Raw genomic sequence first — 26249 nt, forward strand, 5'->3', positions numbered from 1 at the left:
GCCACTAACGTGCAGACAAATCAGACATGACCCCACCAGCTTACTGCTGTTCGCCACACAACGGAGGCCATTAGGCAACGCTGTGCGTACACCCCTGCTTCGACATCATGCCGGAGACTGGTTCCGGTAATACCAGGGTGTGTACATGCAACATGTTCAGGACGTTCCAATGGAAAGCGTTTTCAGCCACAGTGGTGGCCTCCTTGTTTTAGCGTCGCGTCGCATGCGGGGAGGCCGGGGTTCGATCCCCAGTGCAGCAAGGTGTCAACTGGGGGCACAATAAATATACACTTTCCTCTGAAATGGTGCTGAGCTCATCTCGAGTGAACTGATTGGAAAATGAGTAGGAGCATCTTCATCATCACCGTACTCACCAGAAAATGTTTTATAGGCGCCTGTTCCGTCTGTGTATTTCTTTTATCTAGGTTTAGGGACACAAGCTTCTTCTCCGACAGCACAACAGGCACAGGGCCGATATGTCGATACATTCCATGTCAGCGTCCGTTACCAGTAGATTAGCAGATGCGATGAATCCGCAGCTGCAGGAAGACGGGATAAAACAATATCAGTGTCGCAGATCGCGCCATTTGTGACGTCCTCCAGCGTACAAACACGGGTTTTACTAGAGAGGTTTGTGTATCTGACGTCGGTGCTCCGATACCGCGAGTTGCTCCAGTACGGCGAAATGCAAACACAGGGTGCAATAGTACACCGTACACACTACACTTGAACCCGAAGATGCACTACGTGGAATGACTCTGGAGAAACGGCATTAAGGCATTATGTTATAGGCCCTCTAGAAGGGAGAAAATTTTAATTACGGAGTAATTAGTCATTTCCGTTCACAAGAGCGCAGCCATACTGCTGCTAAGAAGACCCGTGCACTCTACTATGAAACTCTGGAGGGAATTAGTAGAGCAGCTGCCCCACAGAGATGACGGTTCCGGGTTCGGTCCCCGGACATGCATGAACTTTTCAACAGCGGAGTTTCACAGAAAGCTTTGCACTATGGCAGTTCTTGTTGATGAGTAATGGCTTCATTAATGTTTAAAAACGAGAGCTCATCGAGGTTTTTATACGGTGCCATTCCTTGGTGAACGTCCTTGCCACGAGACAGGCTCGAGTGAAACTCTCGAAAATGAATAGATGCTTCTGATGGGCGTGGAAGAGGGTGTGAACATTGCTGTACACATGAGCACTGGATCGAAATTTGGCTTTGAACCTCAATAGTATATCAATGACTTTTCCCCACTTATTTGTAGTTCAGCGTATAATTTGATTTCTATATCGACGTGATCAAAATGTATAAATCTCAGGTTTTTCAGTCCAGAAATAGCCAGCTCGAAAAGAAAGGAGGTAGGGGTGGGGCGGAGGAGGGAGGAGGTTATGTCTTCCATCGCATGTGAGCAAAGTACAGTGGAAGATACAGAAGCCCAAAGAAAAACTACAGCGTCGCCTACATACACATATACTGCAGTCACGTTACCAACCCCGATAGTCAGCCAGGAAGTCTTCCATGTTCTGGGTTTTCAAGGGCAGGCGCGAAACCGCAAGAGGTGCGAAAAAAAGCAGCATAGCGTATATACTGTGGGCAATGCATGCTCATAATATTCACGGTGGCAGATCACACGTGACGACCTCAATGGACGGGAACACGGACGGATTCAAAAATAGGCAGAATAATTTCCTATGTGATTTATTGTCATACGTTCCCCAATACAGATGCCTACACGGTGTGTGCATGGCGCTTCGCGGATGTCTTAGACACCAAGGTATCTGGTAATGAAAGCGACAAGTCTGATACAAAAGCGCAGTGCTTCGGAAAGTAGGAAATGCTGACAGGGGCAGTTATCCAGGCGTTGGGCACGTTCTTGTAGAGTTCGGCGCTTCTCCCACCAGCAGCCAATAATGTCACGGTGGTTGCCACCACGTAAATTCTGGCAGTAATAATTGAATCATTAGATCCAGCGATCACGCTCCACCGAACGGTCATTAGCACGACGCGCCGCTTACAAGAGCTGATATCAGTGATGGTGTGCCGATAATAACAAGAGGCACCGGACTTAGTCTTGATAAAAGGGAAGAGGAAGGTGATGAGCACAAATCTGGTGACCGTGAGTATCTGTCTATATAGTTCCTCAACAGCGCCGCGCTCATTTCGAGTTCTTTGCACCTTTATTTTTTCAAATATTAATTTGATACCATTCGAGTTCACATGAGTGAAAAACCCGGGTGTAAACAACAAATTCCCTGATTGGTGGAGAGGTTGATGAAATCACAAGGTCAGTTTACATGACCGGGCTTCATGTGACCACTCAACTTGGCCGACCTGGTATGTTCTCTGTAAGGCGGTATTGGCAGGTGACGCTGCGTATATAGCGCTGACATGGGCGCGAGCGCTGGTGTTAGTATTTATAAACACACCTTACAACAGGCGTAAAAATATAAAAACAAAATAAAATCAGTGACAACGGGCACGTTGGGCCGAAATGACAAATGTGCAGGAGCAACGTTGCCTCTAATGCCTTAAGCGTCCCCACATTTTTTAAAAATGTTTTCCTGCCTCACTTGTTACCTGACCTGGCATCTAATCATGACACTCTCCGCTCCTCCGAAGTTTAAAAAAAAAAAAAAGCAATGAGAAAGCGAAAGTTTCAAAGCAAGAACGAAGGCGCACAACTCGACACATAAAAGCGTACATTCTATATAGGCACCCAACTCTAAGAATATAGGCGCGCCACGTCATTTGCGGGCGCGTTAATGTTCTCCTCCATCATCAGTCCGCACCGAAGCTCAACGGCGCTTTGGTGCGGAAAGGACCGAAGAGCTCCGATGAAGGAAGCCCCGCAGTTGCGAATCCGGGGCTCGTTCGGTGTTCGCCATTATTCATGGGACAGTATGCGCGGAAGTCACCGAATCCGCGGGGGTTCCCCGCTTTTGTTCTATGCCTTTCTGTTTTCTTCGCGTCTTTCGATTTCCCCCCGTGTCGCTAGCTAATTCAGTTTCGTGTTTTCGCTGCGCTCTGCGCCGGAGTCCTCCCGAGTCAGGTCTGCTCGGCGGGAAAACAGTCGGGAAAGTTTGCCAATACTGCCGCCGTTCCCCTACTCGGGATCGGTCTTTTGGTTGCAGTGAAGTACACGGGTGATTGGAAATTAATAGAAGCCGGTCGGTAACTTAATCAATGCTTCAGTGAATAAACGGGAAGGCAGTCGATTGTTTGCTTCACTCCTTTCTTTGACTAGCGTTACATATGAAAGAAGCGCAGATTCCGGGTTGAGTGCTCGTGAGGGTTGAGTGTGCGTTAACGAACAATCGCACTCAAATGTATTCATTGAGAAGATTAGTAATTTCTTCTTCATCCATAGGTCACATACCGCTGACGATCGTTGAGTTATATATAGAGAATATTCCGGCTTAGGAACTAACAAAAAAAAAAAAAAAATCGGCACCCTGACAAGCTCAGGCTCAGAACCTGGGAGTGTAAGTCACTTTTTTGACGAATATTGAATAGAAGAAAAACAGCAGATAAACACAGACATGAATTACACGGTTGTTTCAGTTTAGGCAGTTTTTTTTTCTGCAGAATGTGATATATATTTACTTTAAAAATTGTACTTAAGTATCGAATATTTCTTTCTACAGGTCCCAGTTATAAATTCTGACGGGAACCCTGAAAACACTCTGTGATGAACGTGCAGACATAAATTAACTGCAGTGTAACTTAGCTCCACAGATTTGCGCAACGTAAACTCTCTGGAGGCTGCCATGACTTTCTTGAGAACACAGCCTGTGACGGCCTGACCTGTATTTTTCTTTTCAGAAAGCTCTAGCTTGCAAGAAGTCCGCATTCAGTGAAAGTACTTTCTTCCTTATTAGAATGGGGCCCATTTGCATTTTGCAGACTAATTTGGAATGGTTTTCGGAATCTCTAATTTCTAGAAGTATTTTGTTGACACTGATGTGTTTTCATGTCTTCGGGCAAACTTCGCCGTAGTAGAGTAGCTCTTCATTGCCATTTTCAGTTGCAGTACAATGGTCGTGTTTATGACCTCAATAAAGGGAAACGCGAAAACGTACTCTGACGATTGCCCTAAGTCGCCTCATGCCATACTTAATAAATGACTAGCATGAAGTAACCAGATCTAACCAGAACATCTGGTTTTCCTACTCTTTAGCAAATCGTTGGAAGGTCGCCCCTGGAAAGCCCGACCTGTTCGACGTCCGAATGAGACCTTGGTGAGAAAACTTCGTTTCGTGCATGCTAAAATGTTTTAATGGTAATGGTATCTTTAGGCGGTGCGGCCTGGTCTTTCGGCAATTTAAACGAAAGACAATTTCTTTCCGCATTAGAAGCGGCCATAAAGATATAAAAATGCTGTCCTGCTTAGCATAAGTGCGTTATTTTACTCTGTCATATAAAATTTGCTGTGAAAAATCAAGTCGCAGAGCCGAATGTTTCAACGTTTCGTTTAATTTTCCTTCCATTTGGCACTTTACTTTTGTAAGTTTCTCTTGGGGGCATAGGCATAAAACCTAGAGGATGATGTCACAGCGAAGGTGGTAACCACAGGCCATGACACTGCTGCCTTGCAAAATTTTGCCTCATCACCTTGCTGATCAGGCGTACGAGTGCTGACGCCGACAATTGACAGGGCCACATAAAGCTTTTGAAGTTCCAAATGAGATTTATTTGAACGACTTCTGTCTTGGGAAATAAATAATGGTGTACCAGGGAGACGAATTAGCGAAACACTATCTTTGTAGCAGGTCCGGAGTGGATGCTGTGGTGGTAAGGCAGTCTGGAGACTGGAGACTGGAGGCGTCTCGTCCAGACCGGCCGTTCTGCGATTTGTCATTCGCCCACCCTCATTCACTTGCGTTCGTCACGGATGCTATAACTATCAAACAAAAGGAAAACGAAACGAAGGTTGCAAAGCATGGCTTTCAATGAGAAAACACAAGATGAAAGAGAAGCTGAAGGCCGGGAAGCGTCAGTCCATTAGCCAATGTTCCGAAAAGAATACTTGTATTTCCCTAGGCAAGCGCGCGTAACAATGGCATACGTTAATGTGCACTTCATTCGGAAACAACGAATGAAGTGGAGAATAAAGTCAGTTTCAAGTACAATTTTGCTACATTGCAACATTGCCGACTCCTCGCTATCGCATTCCTTACTAGCCGTTCCCCATCGAAGTATAGCTAATATTAAGCCCTGACAATTACGACTTTACAAGCCGACACAAAAGAAAAACGTTGGCTAGGGGACGGAGGCTGCCCTACCTTACAGTCCTTAGTAATTAGCTCATCATTGTCGCCCTCTTTCTGACGTGGCCCTTGTAATGAGTTTGTATAACGTCTTGTATCTGCAGGTTTATAGACGGTTCCAGTTCGCCGAAGGATGTCATCGTGTTGATGGACACGTAAGCTATACTTGTCTCTTATGTAAGATAAGGTTTGTCGACGTTTCCTGTTTCTTAACGATTATCGAGATGTCAAGTTTCTCCAGAGCTCACTTGGTACATATCTCGCAGGGAACGGGTACGTAGTTAATGGACCTGTAAGGGAACCGAAATGGTGATGTTTTACACAAGAAAATATCATAGAATTGATTTAGCCATGTAGTCCTGCATTCTACCGTAGAATTCGGAGGGCATAGTGTTGAGATCGTAAAGACCGTTGGGGGTAGGAAATGCCATCTGGACGGAACAGAGGGCGATTGTCGCTCTTAGTAATCTTGTTGAATTGGCGGCAATCGACGCAGAATGTTATAAAACCGCCTTTCTTCTTCACACGTACCAGCGAGGAGATGTGAGTAACGTCGCGTTTCGGCTTGCCTTCCAACTGATCTCTTATCAGGCGACGCTCCAACGCAGACACACGATATTGCCGCTGCCGAAAGCGCGGACAAGGCCAAGTGTCATTGCTATGAGGGAAGGTTATCCAATGGCCTAAAGAATTTGACCAGCGTCGAAGGTGGTGTGAGACGTATACAGAAGTGCCGACAGCTGCTTGTGCAGTTTGGAAGAAAGTGCTTCGTGAGCAGTGACTTGAATTTCGTCTTGCAAAGGAGATGTAGGCACAAACCCTAATCAGTCAGCGAAATAATTTATCATCGACATGATGGGCACGCGGGATTATAATTCAGAATAATTGTAACTGCATTATTGCTACCTGCCCACCATGGCAGGTGACAATGGAAATCAGTTAAGGAAAATAGACAAATTAATTTCCCACATGCCTCAGAGGCAAGAGGAAAAGTGGACAAAAGGAAGTATTTCCCCAATGAAAGATGCGAGAGAGACGATAAAGAGAAAGGGAAAACTGTCATGGGTATCCTAATGGCTTGGGAGGTCCTGACGAGAGATCAGTAATGCGCAAGCGAAATGTAGCTGCCGCACAAAGATTTATAGGATGGCCGTTATGGAAGAAGGAGGTCATAACGAGTGCGAAGAAACGAGCAATAAAGAGTGCTTCCATGACAGAATGCAGAGAAATGCGGCTAAAATTATACCGGCTTTCTTTCACTGGTGTGCATTAAGCTGGTAAATCTAGCTGTACTAATTTTCTTTTTCTTTTCCTTGGCGAATGTAGGTGCTTTTTCTGATATGTATAAATATCATGCAGTGTTACACTCTCACAATCTGTATGATTGAGGCAGTTGTATAATTGCTGTCTATTATACCCTTTTCTACAGAATACTTTTTGCTGCCTTCTTTGCTAGAATAATCGCCTCCTTCCTCAATTTCGGGATGTTAAATTTCTATCAAAAATTTAGTATGGGTTGCAGGGAGAGGACGGTTGATATTCTTTTAATGGATATATTCGCTAGAGGCAGTAGATGCGTGTGCGGAAACAAAACAGAGCATTTAAAAGAAGTGTAAACATAGCCCGAAAATGAGCAAAGAAAATCCCTTGGCAGTGCAATGTTGCGCAATACACGTTATAGTAGCGATTTCAAAACAAAGTAAATAATTAATGTGCAGCCCGAACTGCCACTTATTAGCAGAGTGTAAACTGATGGCGTTCAAACAAGTGTGCCCCGCACATTACTGCATTCCTTGTGGGGACATTGCGTTTAGTTGAAACAATAGTTAGCAACAGCAGCTTGAGAAATTAAAATGCAGTTCCGTTCTTGCATTGTCCGCTGACGTCTTGCAATCTGGACAGGAGCGGAAGCATGCACGGGCCTTCCATGGAGATCATGAAGCTCTCTGTCAAGTCCCTGCTGAAGACTTTCGAAGAAAATGATTTCGTCAACGTGGCCTCGGTAAGAGTTGCTCTGGCTTTTAGATCAGCATAGAACCAGCGCGTAAAAAAAAAAGAAAAGAAAAGAGGCGTGAAACTTGAGGAGGAGGATAATGTTTGATAACATATTAATCGACCTCTCCCGAATGAGCTCCTGAGCCCAGGAGCCCTCTAGCCGGTCCATGCAGCATGGCAAGGTCTATTATGAAGGAGGTTGTGCGGCCAAACTACTGGTTTGCGAGAAGAAAGAGGAGGTATAGAGGGGAGGAGTGCAGGTAAAGTGATGAGCATACCCAGTGGTAGTGGTAGAATAAAATGCTGTTGCATTTGGTGCCTAAGGGCAGAAAGCGGGCGTCGTGGAAGAAATGGGATACGTGAGGGGATAGGAAACAGTGCAAATAAACAAAATAGACATCGACGAGGGCTTTAATTCACCGCAGGGGAATGACAGCCGTAATGTCTTTACTGAGCGTCCTAACATAATATCTAATGGGAAAGCACTATAGATTTACATTAGCACTCCATGCCTCTCCTTACAAAGCGCATGTTAAAGAAGAATGATTTCTTAAAAGTTTGACTGCATATCTGTAATACTAAGCATAAATATAATGCATGCCAGAAAATGGCACAAACTTTTAACCTCAAACAAACACTACCATGTGGTCATGTTATTCTCTCCGCATTGAGAAGAATTGATCGCGTAGAATTATCACATTTACGTATTTCCTGCAATAGTTCACAAAATCCTTGTATGTTTTTAAGCCCACGGTATTTGTTATTTCTTTGCACGCAGTTCGCGGGTGAAGTGCGGTGGGTATCCTGTTTCGACACCTTGGTGCAAGCAAATAGAAGAAACAAAAGGGTGAGAGGTTATTTTGTTGGAATATTACTTCGAAAAAAAAAAAAAGGTGCAGCAAGAGAGCACACGTATGCAGCATTGCCAAAAGATAGAAAGCAACTGAAACTTTCCGTATTGCATGAAGTTTTCAAATTTAGTCTGGACATATAGCACAAATGACGTTTTGTCGACGGTGGTTGTCTAGCAGCTTTTTACTGAGGCGAGAAGAACTGCACGCATTGCCAAGGCAACGCATGCATTCGAAAGCTGCCGGTTAAATGTACAACTGTGCAGCGTTGGACAAGAATAAACCGTCAAAAAGTTGCTGCAGAATATCACGTTCATATTTGCTCTTGCGTGAAGTTATTTTATTTCATTCGCGCAGAAAAATGAAGAGCGTAGTTGTGCCGTGGGGTTTACGTACCAGGGGACCTTGCTCTTGTTGACTAATTGGGTACTTTCTCAAGACACATCAGAAAGGTGGACAGTTCGAGTAGTTCGTGCAGGCGCATAGCAGTAATGACCAGGAAAGCAAGGTGTAGTGTTTTCGCTGCTTATTACCTGACCTGTAAGTGCATCGCCTGTATTTTGTTAACTTTTGGAACAGTTAAACTATAACGTGTTAAACGTTTATAATAAAAATGCACCAGTAAGAATGGAGTACATGCACCAAGTAGTGAAATCGTGTATATCCTATCAGGAATGGCTAAAATGGTGAGAAATCAGAGGTATATCGTTCTACTACCAACTTGCAACTGTTCATTATAGCCATGGGCTGAGTTCAGAAGAAGCACAAAAATACATATGTGATAGAATGACAGGAAGCGCGAGACCTTTCAGAAGTGGTAATCGCTGCCGGTTAGTGAGTCAGGTAAAGATAAAAAAAATTGCGGACACTTTTGCGACTAAAGTAATGAAAGGCGAAAGCCTGAGTGCTGCATTCTGCTATACGACTGTTGCGCATGTAGGGATGAATGCTGCTACGAATAAAGCGAGCTGCTACTGTTTCATATTCTGCGAGTGCATTTATTCAGTGAATTCTGCTTAGCAGTGACGAGATCGCAGTCCTTATATCTTCGTAGTTGTTTTACGTACTAGCAATTATCAATTAGTAATTAGTAATTAGGAACTAGTAATTAATCAATGAATTAGTAATTGAGATGTAGTTAGTGATTACTTAGTAATTATTATTATTCAGTAATTTATTAATTGATGAACCATTAATTAGTAATTGGTCATTGATTGGCGTATTTGCGCATTCGCGCATACTGTGGTGGTGCTCTGTGATTAGTTGAGACCTCAGTGACGTCATCCCGTCTCGACCAATCAGAGCCGCCGCAAAAGCGTGACACTTTTGCTGACGACAACGATGAGGCAATAAAGGCTTTCGCTTTAAAAATAATGACATTCAACGTTTCGTGTTCTGAAGAAGATATAATAGTGGCCTTTGGTCGCGTCTTGTTCCTTTATCATGGTTCCCAACATTCGCTCTTGTTTGGACAGATCCTTTCCAAGAGCATCGATCGGATCACTGACGGTGGAACGGCGAGCCTGACGCACGCACTGGACTTTGCGTTCCGCACGATGGCCGATGTAAGCAATAAAAAAGTTGCCCTCACTCACGCAACACGTAGGCGTTCACGGCGTTCAAATATTACAGAGTTCGTCTGCGCCTGCCCACAAACTTCTTTGCAAATCCGGCTAAAGGAAATACTTTATATTTGAACGCGCAGGAGCTGACTGGCATTACACAATTGATTTATTACACCTCTCTGCCGTTGCTGTTCTGCGTGAAAGTATGGTATACATGGTTAAAAACAATGGAGAGTGTCAAATATCAGCTCCTTCACTGAAGGTGAAATAAGGCAGTAAATTGAAGGGAAGAGGCCGATACCCGTCAATAATGCTATATCGTGTGCACACAAGATTACTAGTTTTCACTGTAGTTTCATCCTTTTAAGAGGTTAACGCATAAATCTACTCGCATTGTCATTTAATGAATGAGGCGCTTTAAAAAGGTAGCGCGCGGTTGTATTGTGAACTGGCATAACGTTTATGTAATATAGCATGTGACCTTTTTTGTTTTAAACAGACGTTCGTTGCGTAAAACAGAGTTGAATGGCTCGCTCAATTTACATCTCACCTCCCTTCACATGACTCGGTTTTAACATGTGCTTCCCTCCCTCTCTTTCTCCTCCACTTTACCTGTATCCTTGCAGTTTCAAGAGAACAAGACGGGCCACGCTGGCGCTGAGTGCATACAGATGATCATGATTTTCACAGACGGCGGAACTGAGGACCCCACACCTCTTGTTGAGAAGCTGAACACTGACCTCAAGGTAGGACTCGACCGTGTGAATTCACCCAGCCTCCAACACGCACGTTCGTCCGCTGGTGCTAGCAATCGAAAATTTTATTTTCACCAAAAGCTTAACGTCCCACGTCTCACAGTTTCAATATTGACCCTAGATTGAGGCAGAGCACTTCATCGCTTTCTGTAGCTGACTACTTTCTGAATCTGGGAAACTATTTTGACAGAAGCAACATACTGACATCGCTGAGTACTGATATTTAGTTGTGCATCCGAGCGACATGTAATCGCAATTATCGTACAATGATGAGTCGTAGACTTGCGTAACCTTGATACTTAATAACAGAGATATTCGGTTCACTGCGTTTATCTATTGTGCTGGGACAAATAAAAGTCTAAGAGCGTTTAACGGATCTACATTTTCTCCGCAGATTCGTATCTTCACCTACGTGGTCGGTCCACACCCGATACCGTACGCTACACTCAAGGCTCTCGCTTGCAAGAATCGAGGTACGAATTTTCAGATATAAGTGATATCGAATGGGCAAGAGCGAAAATAATTAGATGCGATTTGCGTAGAGGTGATCAGCGAAAGTTTTTTGCACTCTGTAATTCTTTGAATGGTTTTTATCGCAGGTTACTTTACAGCCATCACGTCGTTTGGTGCGAGCAGGTACAAAGTGCAGGTGGGTGTCATTAACTACTCTATAAGCGCAGTGTGATTTTGTTTGCTTTTCAATGATCTGTCAGCATTGAGTGCCATTAGTAATGTTTTTCTTTTTTATCACACCAGAGATAGATGAAAGACTAATGGCTGTGAACGTTCTGTTTTAATGCGCCTTTGTGGTTCTATTTTGACTTTGCAGGAATATCTCAAGGTGCTCAGTCGACCCATGGTGCTTTCTGGGGATAAGCAGTTTGCGTGGACAAACTTCTACCAGGACTCCGGAGTGAGCAATTCGTCGATTTCTCAGAGATTTTGCAGAGGGACTCGTAGAAATATAAGTCTTTCACGTGTCTCCCATGGTGAATTATGATTTCTTTTCTTCTCTAGGGAATAGGTCTGCTAACAACAGTCACACTGCCAGTCTACAACAAGACACATGGAACAGTAAGCAGTTAAAACTTATGGAAAATGTAACAGTAGTTCCAGCAAAATAATTTATATTCACAATTTCAACGTGCTTATGTTTTGTACTTGATTTCACTATGTAGTCTAATGCATGGTCGTTTTTTTCTTTTATAAAATGGACGCTGGCTGAAGCTTTTACAGAAGACGAATTTATGTTTACATATATAATAGGAGAATCGTCGTGTAAGTCATTATCAAGTATAAAAAAATGACAATTTTCTGTGAACATTACTGCAAGATAAGAAAACTCTCTGGGTAGTGGCTGTTTTAGCCTTAAGGCAACAAGCTTCTCTGAAGACCCTCTCTCTACATACAGGATGTTTTATATATTTTAAAACAGTGCTTTAAGAGTAGCATGGCGCATACAATGGAAATGAAGCGAAAACAGCATCAGCTGCACGTCTGCAGCAGACAGAGGTATTTTAGTATGATGTTAAAAACATGACATGTTTTAACTCCTGGAGCTAAAGCCGGACGTGAAGTCGGACTTGAGGGAAAACCTGACATGGAACGTGAAGGAGAACCTTACACTGAAATGAGGGCGAAGTTATCCAAAATATTCCGAAACCATCCGACCGAATGGTATCCAGCAGGAAAAGAGCATAAGCACCGAAAGGGACCGAGATTTTAATCAGAGGTGACGCAAACAGACCAGCTTCGCCTTTTGCTGCCACTGGTTAATTACTCGGCCGTTGCCACTGCTTCTCGAGCCACGTGAACTACAGGTTCGCATATCGTAATCTTCATAATCTTATCTCACTCCTTTTTAGGCCCGGAACGTCTGCGAAGGCCTCTTATAAGAAAACTAGTTCTGTGGAAATGATAGCCTCAATCTCTGTCTCTCTGTTCACTTTAAAACTGAATGCGGCGTGAGATAGGATATTAAGTAGGCAGTGAATAGAGGAAGTAAGTTCGACAGTTAAGTTTTCTGGATCAATCAGGACTCCTGCGTATCTTAACCGAGCGCCATTGCGTTGCGCAAGGATGCCATTAGGTTTTCGGCTCCTTGGAGACGTGTCAACCGCGGCCAACTGATGCCAGGTCTTCGATCGCCACATCTGAACTCGCTAGCCACCAAGCCACCTCGGTGAATGTCGTTGTAGACCGCGCGAATGTTTAGGCTCTTCAGACGTCGAGAGGTAGCTTTTGAAAGGAGAGACGGATCGTGAAAAGCACTGCCTTGACAAAACATTAATCAATTGTCACCTGGGTTTGTAAAAGCCCCTCATTTTTCGGAGGACATGGGACCTTTTCTCGCGTTAGATAATTTTTCACAGCTTGTTGCATTTGTTCTGAGAAGGCATTTAAATTTTACAGAAGGACCAAACCATTGTAGGAGTTATGGGAGTGGACGTATCGCTTGAAGAGCTGAAGGACCATGAACCCACGTACAAGGCATGTTCTTGCCAAGTGGCAAATGCAACATCGAGCTTCAAGCATTCGCAGATCCGCTTTTACGTGTCAACACTATGCTAACGTTTTATTGCACCTTCACAGATCGGTCCGTCAGGCTACTCATTCATGATCAATCGAAATGGTTATGTCATGTATCATCCGGACATCAAGCTGCAGGTACGCATCTCATTCTTACTTAACAGTGAACCCAATTTTCGTGGTGATTATACTCACAAATAAAGCATTTTATCGATCGTTTTGTATGTTTATTTCAGCTGGGTTCTTTAGAAGAACCATTAGATATAGACTTCCTCGACGTTGAGATTGAAAACCCGCTGAAAGAAAAGGTATGTGCAAACAAAAAATGAGATGTTTAAGAATTTTGTGTAAACTTTATCTGTTGAGGAATGCGCTTAAATTTCTTCTCTTAGATTCGGAAGAGAATGATCGAGGGACATTCGGGGCATGAAACTGTGGTCAGTCTGATCAGGATGCCGGACGAGGTAACCAGCCTTCGAAACTCTTACCGTACGTTTGTTGACACTGGAGAGTTAGTGACATATCTTGCATTCCATGCTGTCATATTTGCAGAAACACCTCGTCCCGCAGAACATGGTCTACTATTACAGGCACATGAACGACTCGGAATTTGGGTAAGCGCGGCTTAGGCCATAGGTGTGAAAAGGGTTTCGCTTATGTAAACTTGGAACTAAAAACCATATCAGTAGCTGCAGTAGCAACTAGTGTGCAAATGATGATAGAGCGCAGAAAGGGCTTAAACAGTGTCCTTCTCCTCTCTCTCTTTCTCTCTCTCTCTCTCTCTACTCAGCGTCGCTCTGGCGTTCCCAGAAAAGCGGAAGTTGTATGTGCGTGTGGAAGGGATGCGCGCTGATGACGGTAAGGAAAATGCCTTAGCACGGGAATGATAGCACGATGGGTTGGTGCACATAATGTTTCGATGTCTGGCATTTGCTGGAACTAATTATTTAAGAAACAATTGCCGATGATTACGTTAATTCATAATGCGAAATTTGAGCGCAGCTCATCAGCTGTCTCACTATTTACCCTAATTACAGACAACAGAATTTTCGCGCATATTCCTTCAAGAAACACTCCACTAACAATTCTTTGGCTGTCATGAAAGAAGCTTTGTGGTCGGAGAAATGAAGAGATCAGTTATGTTTTCGGGAAGTTGTGAAAGGCAGCACGTGGGCCCATAGGAACATTGCGCGACGAACAGATAGCAGCGACTGACTGATGCCGCTGACGCCGCTAGCGAGTGAAGAGAATGTGACTTTGCGTTTCGGCTTGCGATGCACGCACCGTGATCCACTGATAGCGAGCCGGCGTTTCGGCTTGCCACCCCGGGAGCACTCTCCGGAAGTTGCATTCTCCGGTGTGTGCACTTCCTGTCACAATCGGCAACAAAGCATGCTCCATGTCCTAGCTTCCACCTTCCAGTAAACTCAGCCATGCACCCACCTGCACAAAGCAGGGCCTAATATAGCCAAGCAAACACATCGGCAAAAGGATAAAGCAGACGCGAAATAAAATCAGAGACGGGACACAGCGGCACTGAGCGTAGAAACAAAAATAAAAAACGAAATGCAAAGTCGATACTGTTACCGGTGGCATATCGCTTTACAATTTATTAGTTGGTTTCGAAAGTAGGATGGTTGAACTATTCAGTTTGCACCACTGGCACGGTGCGCTTCAGTTCACCCAATAAGGCAGCGATGAGGAGAACTGTTTTTCAGCCGTGTCTAGCTTTTATCATGCTTGTTTCGAAGTTTCACAATGAGCCCGCGCTTCATCGTAGATGATGGTGCAATCGGGTGAGTTGGTAGGTCGTGGATGAATTCATTGAGATGTCTAAATGAGGGGCGAGGTAACAACAATCTGCGTTCGAAAGCCACTGGCGTGAATTCCAACACTATGGTACAGCTTGTGCATGGGCTAGTCGTGTGACTAATAGAAACATTTGCGAGGGCTGCATAATGGCTAGACACAGGTTATAGGAAGGAAAAATAAAGGGTAAAACGCTATGTTCGGCGAATGAAACATACCGCCCCTCTCCCAACCTGTCTTTAGTCGATCATATGCAGCGACCTCAAATGTTTCCATTGGCTGGCGTGAATGCCGGCGTGGGCATGGGGGACATGCAGTTTGAAGGTAATTAAAAATCAATGAGCCCGCTATACTTTTGTATAAGATATGCAGTACTGAATTAATTTTTTTCCCATTCTATGGCGCAGGCAAGGAAAACTCAGTGATTGACATGGGGGTTTCACAGGAAAACAAGATAGGAACAATCTTACCATCGCACGAGGATTAACTGCTAAAGCTGCTCCTGTTTTGAGTTCGTTCACGCGTTTAAGCGTTTAATGACTATGGTTTGTTTTTGATACAAATATAGGTTTTTAACCTTATGCACAAGTTGAAAGGAACATTGGCTGAAATCTCCTCCGCGCACTACTTTCTAGGAGCGACCGCGCCTTGAGTTCTTTGTTAGTGTGGAAGCAGGAACGGAACTCACGCCATGTACCTTAGGAAGTTAGGATGCAATGTAGCCCCCTTATAACGAACTCAGTTGTAGCCAAAATGAGTAGTAAGAGTGCTTGCCCTGTTTAAGCAGAAAGAAAATAAGAAAGGTACTTAAGCTCCGCCTTAAGTGTTGACTCGACAGCGTCTTTAATACCGCGTTTTCATTCCGCGAATTTGTGCCATTGAGAAACTGTCACCGAGTTTCGCAAAATGTTAAAGAAAGGAAAAAGGAAGGCGCAGTATTTGTCTAACTTCTCGGTAGACACCTATACTTTTAATGAACGGCATACAATTATAGGCGCACGGGTCATCGGCTCGAATCGCTGCCGCAAAGTAGGCTCCGGCTTCACTAGCAGATGGATACTGTATGGGAAGCGAACTGGCATGACGTCACCAGGAACGCCGCACAAAGACTGATTGTGTCACAATTTGATACGAGGTCACGTGCGTATTTCTCCCGAGCTTCTTTTTTTCATTTCTAGGCTACGGCGACGCCTTTCCGACCGAAGTAGCCGTATACGCTATCGCGCAAAATGCGAAGTTCGGTAACAGTAGATTTCATTAAAAAAGAAAGCCGCTTATGGACGAGCTTATTCAATGCAAAACAATGGCGCCGTTTTTCAAGCGATGCAGCATGACCAACATGCTCCGGACCAAGGCCTCTCTTGACGACACGCCGCTTTACGAAATCGATAATGGCGACAGCGATTGCGGCGTTCACGGCGTCTGGTGGTAGGCCACCATCTGCATCTCTTATTCTCGACAAGGAAGGAGCAGCGACGCTAACATAACGCATACCTGTGTAGGATGTACTTCTGTGTGCGAGGCCTCCACGCGGCAGCGGCGCAGAAGGTGGAGACCAGATTATAGGACAGCGCCGCATGCCCCGAACTTGGTGGGCCAGCAAGGCGCTACGCTTGCGACGTTTGCAAGGCGAAAAACCCGCAGAATGACGAAATGGCTTCAACGATATATGTTTGCAACAACTTTATAACTAGAAAGTCTGAGTGTTGCGCTGAACCTCTCACGCCACGAGGCAAATACCGCCGCAGTGGGACATCATTTTCACGAAAATCCCCAAAACGACGTATCGACCAATTTGCGAGTAAATACGCTATATTTGGACGTATATATCTCCCTGAATGAAAACAAAACAAACGAAAAAACAAACAAACACAGGACGATCTTTTCCCGATAATGGCAGAAGTTTTGCCCTCAGGCCAAAACAAACCTGTCATCATCGCTGAACATGGCATCGTATACACGCGGTACGGGTTCCTATCGCGCTCGGAGAAAAAGGAAATATTGTGGACGAGGGCAATAGTAATAGGACTGTCATGTTTCCCCAGGTTTCAAGCCAGAGACAGAGAAAGGGGATGGTGTCCTTTTGGCTCCGTGGTGAGTAGTTGTTATTTTCCTTTTAGCCGTACTAGCATGCTTTGCTTTCACCATCGTTTACAACAGACACGGCACGGAGAAATTGATTTTTCTTTGATCGCTTCTTTTTGCGTGGCCTTGATGTGTACCTGACATTTATAAGCGAATGGGCGAACAGTCCCAAGCTATTATTTATGCATTCGTTTCTCCCATGGAACAAATAACGGGGGCTGTATCAATTTCAAAGTGATGTAAAAGGAACTCTCCAGAAGTAAGTGAGCTTAGAGAAACGCGTGTGTGCACAGACAATCTCCTGCCGTAACGCCGCCATTTTTAAAAGGCAAGATGTCCCAGCCATCTTCTATTTGACGACTATTCGTAAACCGCAATAACGGCTGCCTAAAGCAGTTGATAACGCCGCAGCTGTAATTGCTGAATCACAGTTCACTCAAAGAAATATGCTCCGCACAATGCCAGCACTTAATTTCAGACAAATCATTCCGAATAGGCTGGTTTATGCGGTTTGCATATCGACTGCTTGGCACAGAGTGTACTGAACAAAAGAGACCCGTCTGCGCTACTCCCCTTTCTCTCGTTGAGCTGCGGCTTCGGCCCGATCGTGTCGCCCATTCTTCCTCATTGCGCTGATGTGGTATCGTCCGCTTTTGGTAACGCGCGTGGAAAACGATGGCTCCAAATTTATTTGTTTGCTACGTTTCTTGCTAGCAGCTGTACGCAGCTATAAGGTTGCTCGAGATTGACAACCTCGGCTGGTCAAACCCTCGGTGCCAAAATGGGGACGGGTCGGAACTCGTCAGCATACAGTCGGGTTCAGTGTTCACGAGAAAGTTTCATGATTCTGAATTCGTGCGATGTTATCAAGATGCTCTAGTGATCAATGACACCATTTCCATGGCGCTCTGTCTGTAGAATGCCCCCTTCATCACCTTTTATCCTCCGGGCTTTGCGAGTGTTACGTTGCTGACGGCTTCGCGTGGCTTCTCTTTTGTTCTTCAGGCGCTACTGCAAAAACGTTCCGCGCCCCAAGGGACTCACGGGCAACATCAGCCAAGTCCTGGAAGCGTACCGGGCGGACCATCGTCAGTGTGAGTAGTACATGCAGTGCCAGCTAATAGGTTCCGCATTTTGATTTGTCATGGTACCTGATGAAAAGTTACTAAAGAATCCTGATGGTAGTGATAGGCACCGGTGACCACAATATCTATTTTAGACTGCAGCAACAGCATTAAAGAGACAGCGAGCCAGAAAAAAAAATAGCAGGGGTGTAACAATACTGAAACCTTGTTATAACGAGCGAAAATACTCGCCGCGGTGTTTGCGTGTTGCCTCCGAGATATCGGTTGCACGGATACTGCATTTCTTGGAAGCCGATGTACTTGCCCAGGCCAGACCGAGAGGGCGGCGCTGTCGCACGGCGTGGCCAGTTTGCGACCAGGCAAACGTTAGACAATGTCACGCGATTTTGCTAGACTATAAACCACCGGATTATTGATTTCCCACTAAGAAAAAAAAGGGAGCTGAAGAATGTGCGGTGCAACAATTGTCTGCCTTCCCCTATTTCTTCGCTTATAGCTCACTGAAGCCGGTGATAGAGAGAAAACAGGTACAGTGTAGTGCGAAATGACTAAGGTGCTGTGATGGCCTTATGTGTTGCGTCGGCCTGCAACAAGGCGCAAGTTATATTTTTATGAGGTGCAGAGAGTGAAATGCAGTCTACCTATTTTTCCGGCATCCTCTTATGTAAACGTCAGGTCACGAGTGTGTTCTGTGCAATGTACTTTTGTGCCTTGCAGGTGATCCTCTACTCATGCAGCGACTACTCTGGGATATCGAGAACACGCGGGCCGTTGTGAGCAATTGGACGAGCGACGCCTTCGCTGAGGAAAGGTGAGCCAAATATAATGGCACTACGGCAGAAGCAAAGTGTAGTGCCATTACCATGTGTCCCAGCTAAACGTATGCTGTTAAAGAAGGCACAGTGTCTCAATCAGTGAGCTTAACCTAGTGCTCTTAACAGTTGCTTGGCCTTGTGTAGGTAATAAACATGAAATGCCTTTACCACCAATCATTGGTGACCTTGAGATGACGTCGAGCCAATATTGGAAGCAGTCCTCCGGTAACCGAAACAGGACTGTCCGTGCTCCGAATTAGATTTGACGAGATTTAAAGAGTTTTATTAAGACGAGTTCTTCACTCTCGTACAAAACTTTCTTTGAGCTATCATTGATGTTGCGCATTTAAATGCGCTGAATTTTATATTGTCCTTTCTAATAATCCTTGGCTTCGGTTCGTGCTTCTTTTAGACATCAGTCATGCAGTATGCTACAAGGCAGTAACAGACAGTCTCTCAGCAGATTTGACGATGACGGTGCTGCTCCTTAACCTGCTATTTTTTTGTTGGGTGTTGTTTTGGAGTATGTAGAAAGAAGTTGACCGTTTCATAAATGAAGCTATGTACTGAGCGAGGTTGGAGTCTTTTTGTCCACAGAAAAAAGATTATACGAAATACAACGAACGTTCCCTCCTTGTGCGCTCAGAATTATTTTTCTACTTCACGTCAAGCATTCCAACTGGCATGAACACCTCGTGGAACACATCAGTTTCAGAAGAGTTGTATTTGGCAAACAAGAAACGTGCTCATCTAACAAGCTTTCTTTCTCCGTCGCCCTTTCAGGGATGGTATATTAGGGACTTTCGTGGGAACAGAAGGAGGACTAATACGCTACCACCCTGAGACGTAAGTATTCCTTGCATCTCTCAGTTTTGTTTTTACTTTTTCAGTCTGTTAAAATGCTCTGAAACACCAAAATTCGCTTGCGTAAAAGAGAAATAGCTTTCCGCATGAATACTGCATATTTCGATCTCATGAAAAAAACTAAACAAATACAAGCTGTTAGGTTTTCCAATGGAAAATACTAGCGCGGTATTTTCTGAAGAGGGGCAAAATTTAAGATGTGTACTATAGCAACATGAAATTCCATATTTTATCAGGCAAACACCCAAAGATTCTTGAGAATAATTTCTTTTTTGAAGGTCCATATTATGCCTGAAACTGCGAACAAATTGAACGTTACTAATTCAGGCAAAGTATGTCTGCATAAAAATCGCTGACAAAGTTGTACTGCACTTCTTATTTCATGAAATTTTTTTTCCTGGTTTCGCCATGTGGCACAAAAAAAGGCATTTAATTGCGAGGCGAAGAATGCGAAATTCACTCGAAGTAAGAAAAAATAAAATAAAAAGAAATCACTTCGAGGTGCAGCTCAGTTTCAGAAAAAAAACTTCGAGTTTGCTTTGTGCAGAGTTGTGCGCTTGGCACGTGGAAAGAGATGTACATTATTTATCCCTGGTGCCGTCCGTCTTTTCCCTTCAGGATTGCAGAGTTTCTGGAGCCAGAGGCTAATCCCCAAAAGGCCTCGTACTTTCGCAGAGCACTCTACGCCGAGGACTTCGTCTTCCTCATCAGCGACATTAAACGTAAGACATTGTTCAAGAAGACACTCACTTCATTAGCCACGAGTAATGTTTAAAATTCGTATTATTTAGGGTAATGTATTAAATGTTATTTCATTACAATGACCCCCTAACGCGTCATAATACAGGCGTAAAACACATACATTAAGTCCCCTCACTTTTTGTCGATGTTTATCATTGCAGGCACTGTTCTGTGCACCAACTCTTTCCTGTGCTCTGTGTTTCAACTATCGAGCTGTGAAGGCGCAGCCCTGGATACAATTGATATTATTTATTTATATTTACTTATTTATTATTCATTCATGGCGCTAAGTTTGCCACGGGGCATAACAGCATTAGCACTTTCGTTCGAGTCTTGTGCGAAGATTTCGGAACGTCACGCAGACGTATCGTCAAGAAACAACCGTCCATAAATACTAGATTCTGGCTTGGAGCTCTCCTTAAAATTTCGTTTTCGTACGCGAATTAAAATACATGGAAATATTGAAATTAATATCAGTCTACTCCTCGGAATGGCTATATTAACTAATGTGAAAGATGGTACGCTTACAAGTAAAGTGATCGTCTCGCTTATTCCGGTGTTCTGTTTGCACTGAACCGGAGCCGCTGCCATTCCATCGAGCGAATTTGTTACAGGAACGTGGGGTCCAAACTCGACCCGAGAAAACGTCATCATGGCAGCAAAAGCAGTGGACATTTACATAAAGAAGTCGGAGCTGACGCCAGCAGGTAAGGCAAGGAAGTTCTGAACGCCAGTGTCGAAACATGAAACGGATGTTGTGGAACACCAAAAGCAACCTGCTAACTTCGCTAATGGAAGAAACTCAATGGCTTTTCACATCGGTCGAGGTGTGCAGATAGAAATTCTTGCCTAATCGTTTCAAAACAGGAAGCACTCTTTTAACTGCTAATACCGCATTAGAAAAATAGTAAGAACGAGAAAGCACGTTATTTAAAATGATACGTGGTTTTCTCTTTTGAAGGTTATTTTTGGAAGTCAAAAAGAAAGCTGGGTCATATCTGCGAATGCACGAAGTTAGAGAAGCTTAGTTTCGTAGAAATTAAAGGTGTTCATTTTTGATTGGCAGATACTTGCTCAATTTCACCTGGGCAACTATTAGTGTCAAACGCACGGTGGCGGTATGATTCTCTTCCTATCTTTGGGCACACTTGAGAAAATCGTGGCACGAAGATTTTTTTTCTTGTTACAGCGTGATCTGCATCTCTTGAGGTCTAAGGGGGCTCAACTGAAAAAAAAAAGACACACACAAAAAAAAAACAAGGAAAAAAAGAACAGCCAGGCATTGAGGCAATGAAGCTCCAATAACATTCGTTAGAGCTCCACGTTTTTCTGCTCATTCGTCTGGGCGTAGTGTATCAAGTTCTGTTTGTTGCCTCGGATGAAATCTGAAACGGAATGACGTAAACGGCGGATTTTTGTGCTGTTATTCGTTCGCGCGAATGTTACACATTTAGTTTAGCACTACCGCTGACCGTCACCGCCTACCGCTGCCGTGTTAGCGTCAGTGCGCATGCACAAATCACCCTGGTGACGACAGATGGCGCCACGTTTTTGTAAAATGCTGGCGGGCTCGACACGCAGGTACCAATCAGCGCATGCTATGCAGCCGGCACGTGGCAGTGGTAGACGGCCCCGGTAAACTAAATATTTCTATTCTCATAATTTTGAGCATGCACAGAACGAAAGATCGCGCGCAAGCAAATCTCTGAAATGAACGCTTGACGCACTGAAGAAACTGCCGTGGTCTCTGTGTGACATCACGCACAACATGATGGCCGCATAATCAATAATAAGAGCAATGAAAAAAACAGCAAATGGCCTGCGAAGATGACTTCAATTTATGGCGTCGAGCGCTGCTCAGCTTCCTGGCCGTTGCATTCGGCATTAGCCTGACATCACACGTGCTAAGCAGCCACTTTCTCGCGCTGTGCGTCATCGTCTTCATCAACTTTCATTCGTGTGCAACGAAGTCTTAAAGCAAGACCACGCGGGAGGTGGAGCATACAAGCCAAAATCTCTATGTGCAGCCGCATCCGCTTGGGTAGCCTTGCCGCCCCTCAGCCGTTAACGACTTTTCGAACTGCTCTACGTTGTTGCTGTCAGCAAGAGCACGAAGGAAAGCCGGCAGTGTGCACTCTCGGCCTGGACCCAGGTCCTTCTACCATTCCACACATTTCGGCGTCAAATATCAATCAGCTCGCGCTGATTGTTGAGCCAAGCTGCAATATTTAGCTCTACCAATTTTTAGTGCGTAGAACTGCTAGCCGCAATCACGAATTTCACTGACCTCTTTTCGAGGGCGGGCAAGTTACCGTCCGCAAACTTAAAGATGCTTAAAGCGCGAATGATGGTGGCGGCGAGCTCGTCACGCGACTCAGCCAATGAAGAGGCGGAGGGGTCACAAGTCTGCAGCCGTTGAGAGAGTGGCGAGTGTCTCAGTTACGGCCAGAAATGAGCAGCCGCATGTCGCTTGGCATTACCCTCGGCCTCTCTCTTCACCCGTCAGTCAGCCTTCACGGATAGCAGATGTGCACGTGCAGCTCTCCTCGGTTCCACGCCGCAGCAGCTTGTGTTCACCTGTGGGCCTTAGCGGGCTTTCGCCGTCAAGCGCACGTTTTGCTCTTCGATTACCTATGGCAGCACACCAACTTTGCTTTTGACTAACTATGCAAGCTGGCAGTAGCTTTTGTTTCTTTAGAGGCATGTTCACGCAATGAATAGTTTGGCTTATGCGCGCTTGCCTATCCCTTAGTCGTAATCGAAATCTGTTTCCCTGGCTATCTTTGCTGGAACGTGACGATACTGTTGCGCTTCCTTTGCACCATGCGTGTGACGTTATCTCAAGTTTTGTTCTGGCTGAGTTGCACTCCCTTACTGGCACTGTGAAGAAATTCATATCGCAACTATTTCGCTTTCTTGAAGCATGCGCGATATTAGATTAATGGTATGCCGGGCATAGTTTTACTGTTATCGGTGCACCGGAAGCCCGGACATTGACCCAGGCCGGCTCAGTAGCTGTTAATCGATTTCGTTGCAGTTGTGGGTCTGATCGTGGAGGAGCGCATCATTCACGCCTCTCTGATGACGATGTCTGCCAACGGAAGTTCGGGCGAGCACCTCCGTTGTGCAGACGAGGTGAGCCGCCACCGCTCTTCTGCAGGCAGTCTTCACTATTATCGCGTTGTGAACGTTTAAAAGAGTTTACTGAGAAAATTCGATTCCTCTTCATCATAGATGGTTCGAAAACTATCGTTCGATGGTGGTCTTAGATAATTTCAGCAGCTACTTTTATGTCTGTGATGTCTCTCTTTCAGTAACTCGTTTTGCGGCGCGCCTTGGCATGCTTATATACAGCTAAAGATAACGCAATTTTTGTGGTAGCAACTACAGATCCCTTAACCCCCTGGTTCCTTTTCTTCACGTTCTTTCGCTCCCACCTTCATCCCTTCCTTCTCTGCATGGATGATAAGCGAGACCTCTGTCCCTTTCACCCCCTCCTTCAACGCTTCTCCTCGGCGAGTTTATAGCGTGGTTGAGATCGAGATGCGAGACAGTTACTGCGTCTTTCCTTTATCAAAAATTGGTTTTCGTTTGATCTCCCGGTAGAAAATACGGAAACTGATGACTGCGCCTTTTGTGCAGGACTTCGTCGTCTGCTACCTTCTCGACGAGGGTGGCTTTATTCTCACCACTAGCACGGACGACCACGCTGAAAACGTACGTGTCCAGGAGAATTCTCAGTTAGGGAAAGCATACTTTTCGTGTAGCACAAATCGGCTCAACATGTCTAAGTTCTTGCGACGGCCTTTTCTTTAATCATTTGTCAAGGCAACGCTGTAGCCTCAAGCTGTTTAAAGATTTCATGATGCGAAGGTAAAGCGATGATCGATCGTTGTATATTATTCCGCAGGTCGGAAAGTTCGTGGGAGCCGTCGATCCAGAGCTGATGGATGACATGCTGAAGAAATCGGTTTACTTCAAGTGAGTTTTGCATCACTTAGCAAAATATATTATCATTTCCTGCCAAAATAATTGACGTACACGCCTCTTTTTATTATTTTTAGGCGTTGCACAAACACCACATTTATTATGGTTTAAAGGTGATTTATGTCTGTGGTAGCTGGACTAATGCGTTATGCTTTTACTGATGCCTGTACCTCTATCGCTATGAGGCCAAGTACTAACATCCATCTGATGCGTGCTTCGTCAGGGTGGAGGAACTGCATACAGAGTCCCGGTGTCCAAGAATGCGCCGATACACAGCTGGTGCCCGATCTTCACTTCTGGTAAGCTTCCGGCGAAGCTCCAATGGTGGCAGCATCGCCTGACTTCAAATTCATTCCACGATCGTGCTTCCTTTAACATGCGCATTTCGCAGAATACTGAAAGTATCCGATATCTGGCACAACGCAATTATTTTACAATGCCAGTTACCGTTTGTAAGACCTCTGTTCGCTGAAACCCCATTGTTTTATCAAGCGCCTACTGAAGTGATGTATGGCATTTCCTAGTGCCGTACCTAACGCGTATACCTAGTGCTTTCCTTGTGCGTATGACACTAAGGTACGAATACAGTGACAGCTTACAAAGGGCCAAGAGATGGTGCAACTGCAAGTTTTCGAATAGTTGACTTACGCTAGCGCCAAACATTCCCAGCAGCAGTGCTTAATCTTCATGTATGTGCGAACATATTGTTTGCACTATATGCCACAACATATTTGCTCGTGTTCGTGCTTAACCGAATTTCGCGCGCCAGACAAATGTCGCGGGTGCTAGCGAGTTTCTTGTTTTGGAGACTACTCACGTAATATATTGTGGGTAATTGATCTAACCGAGACATAAACCGAGTTATGGGCGTTTCTCTCTCTCTCTCTCTCTCTCTCTCTCTCTCTCTCTCTCTCTCTCTCTCTCTCTCTCTCTCTCGCTCTCTCTCTCTCTCTCACACACACACACACACACACACACACACACACACACACACACACACACACACACACACACACACACACACACACACACACACACACACACACACACACACACACACACACACACACACACACACACACACACACACACACACACACACACACACACACACACACACACACACACACACACACACACACACACACACACACACACACACACACACACACACACACACACACACACACACACACACACACACACACACACACACACACACACACACACACACACACACACACACACACACACACACACACACACACACACACACACACACACACACACACACACACACACACACACACACACACACACACACACACACACACACACACACACACACACACACACACACACACACACACACACACACACACACACACACACACACACACACACACACACACACACACACACACACACACACACACACACACACACACACACACACACACACACACACACACACACACACACACACACACACACACACACACACACACACACACACACACACACACACTTCGTTACACCTGTTGCTTCGTAATAGCCGTAGGTGACTTTAACCGCTGCTGTCCCAGCTTCTGGTTAGTAGAGTCTTTGTTCTTGATGTTTGCGGTGTTCGGAGCTCGAATGGCTACGAAACTGCTCAACGCCATCACAAATAGATGTACGCAGTTGACAAATCACCAGTGACTTCCGCTTGGGGTTTGTTATAAGCCTTCGTGAAAAATTTTACTTCGCAGTAATATGGTATCTATTACGTCATCTTCCATGGGGGTTGTCAAGAGCAATGGTTATTCGTATGTTACGTCCATTGTTTTTTTTTCGCACAGTTTAACTGCATTTAGTGCGGCGTAGAGGATCCATTACTGCAAGTCAAAATTGGTTTGTAATT

The 26249-nt window shown here is 44.9% G+C and overlaps 1 protein-coding gene across 2 annotated transcripts in view; it reads left to right on the forward strand.

Annotated features, from left to right (window-relative positions):
• Positions 1-26249, forward strand: part of LOC146207323 (voltage-dependent calcium channel subunit alpha-2/delta-1-like) — a 231446-nt gene that overhangs the window by 193562 nt on the left and 11635 nt on the right. For both annotated transcript variants that reach the window (XM_084585571.1, XM_084585541.1), the window contains 26 exons: positions 4176-4236; positions 5370-5420; positions 7168-7267; positions 8039-8107; positions 9587-9676; positions 10303-10422; positions 10826-10904; positions 11031-11080; positions 11261-11344; positions 11449-11505; positions 12844-12921; positions 13024-13098; positions 13197-13268; positions 13353-13424; positions 13513-13574; positions 13751-13818; positions 16815-16863; positions 17860-17948; positions 18657-18750; positions 19538-19600; positions 20237-20340; positions 20974-21066; positions 23397-23494; positions 24002-24076; positions 24270-24340; positions 24570-24645. In XM_084585571.1, coding sequence (XP_084441697.1) covers positions 4176-4236; positions 5370-5420; positions 7168-7267; positions 8039-8107; positions 9587-9676; positions 10303-10422; positions 10826-10904; positions 11031-11080; positions 11261-11344; positions 11449-11505; positions 12844-12921; positions 13024-13098; positions 13197-13268; positions 13353-13424; positions 13513-13574; positions 13751-13818; positions 16815-16863; positions 17860-17948; positions 18657-18750; positions 19538-19600; positions 20237-20340; positions 20974-21066; positions 23397-23494; positions 24002-24076; positions 24270-24340; positions 24570-24645 — 2000 coding nt within the window. The remainder of the gene's footprint in view (positions 1-4175; positions 4237-5369; positions 5421-7167; positions 7268-8038; positions 8108-9586; positions 9677-10302; positions 10423-10825; positions 10905-11030; positions 11081-11260; positions 11345-11448; positions 11506-12843; positions 12922-13023; positions 13099-13196; positions 13269-13352; positions 13425-13512; positions 13575-13750; positions 13819-16814; positions 16864-17859; positions 17949-18656; positions 18751-19537; positions 19601-20236; positions 20341-20973; positions 21067-23396; positions 23495-24001; positions 24077-24269; positions 24341-24569; positions 24646-26249) is intronic.

The sequence above is a fragment of the Amblyomma maculatum genome, chromosome 1 (assembly GCF_055883805.1).
Source record: "Amblyomma maculatum isolate TAMU_Amacu chromosome 1, ASM5588380v1, whole genome shotgun sequence".
Classification (NCBI taxonomy): Eukaryota; Metazoa; Arthropoda; class Arachnida; order Ixodida; family Ixodidae; genus Amblyomma; species Amblyomma maculatum.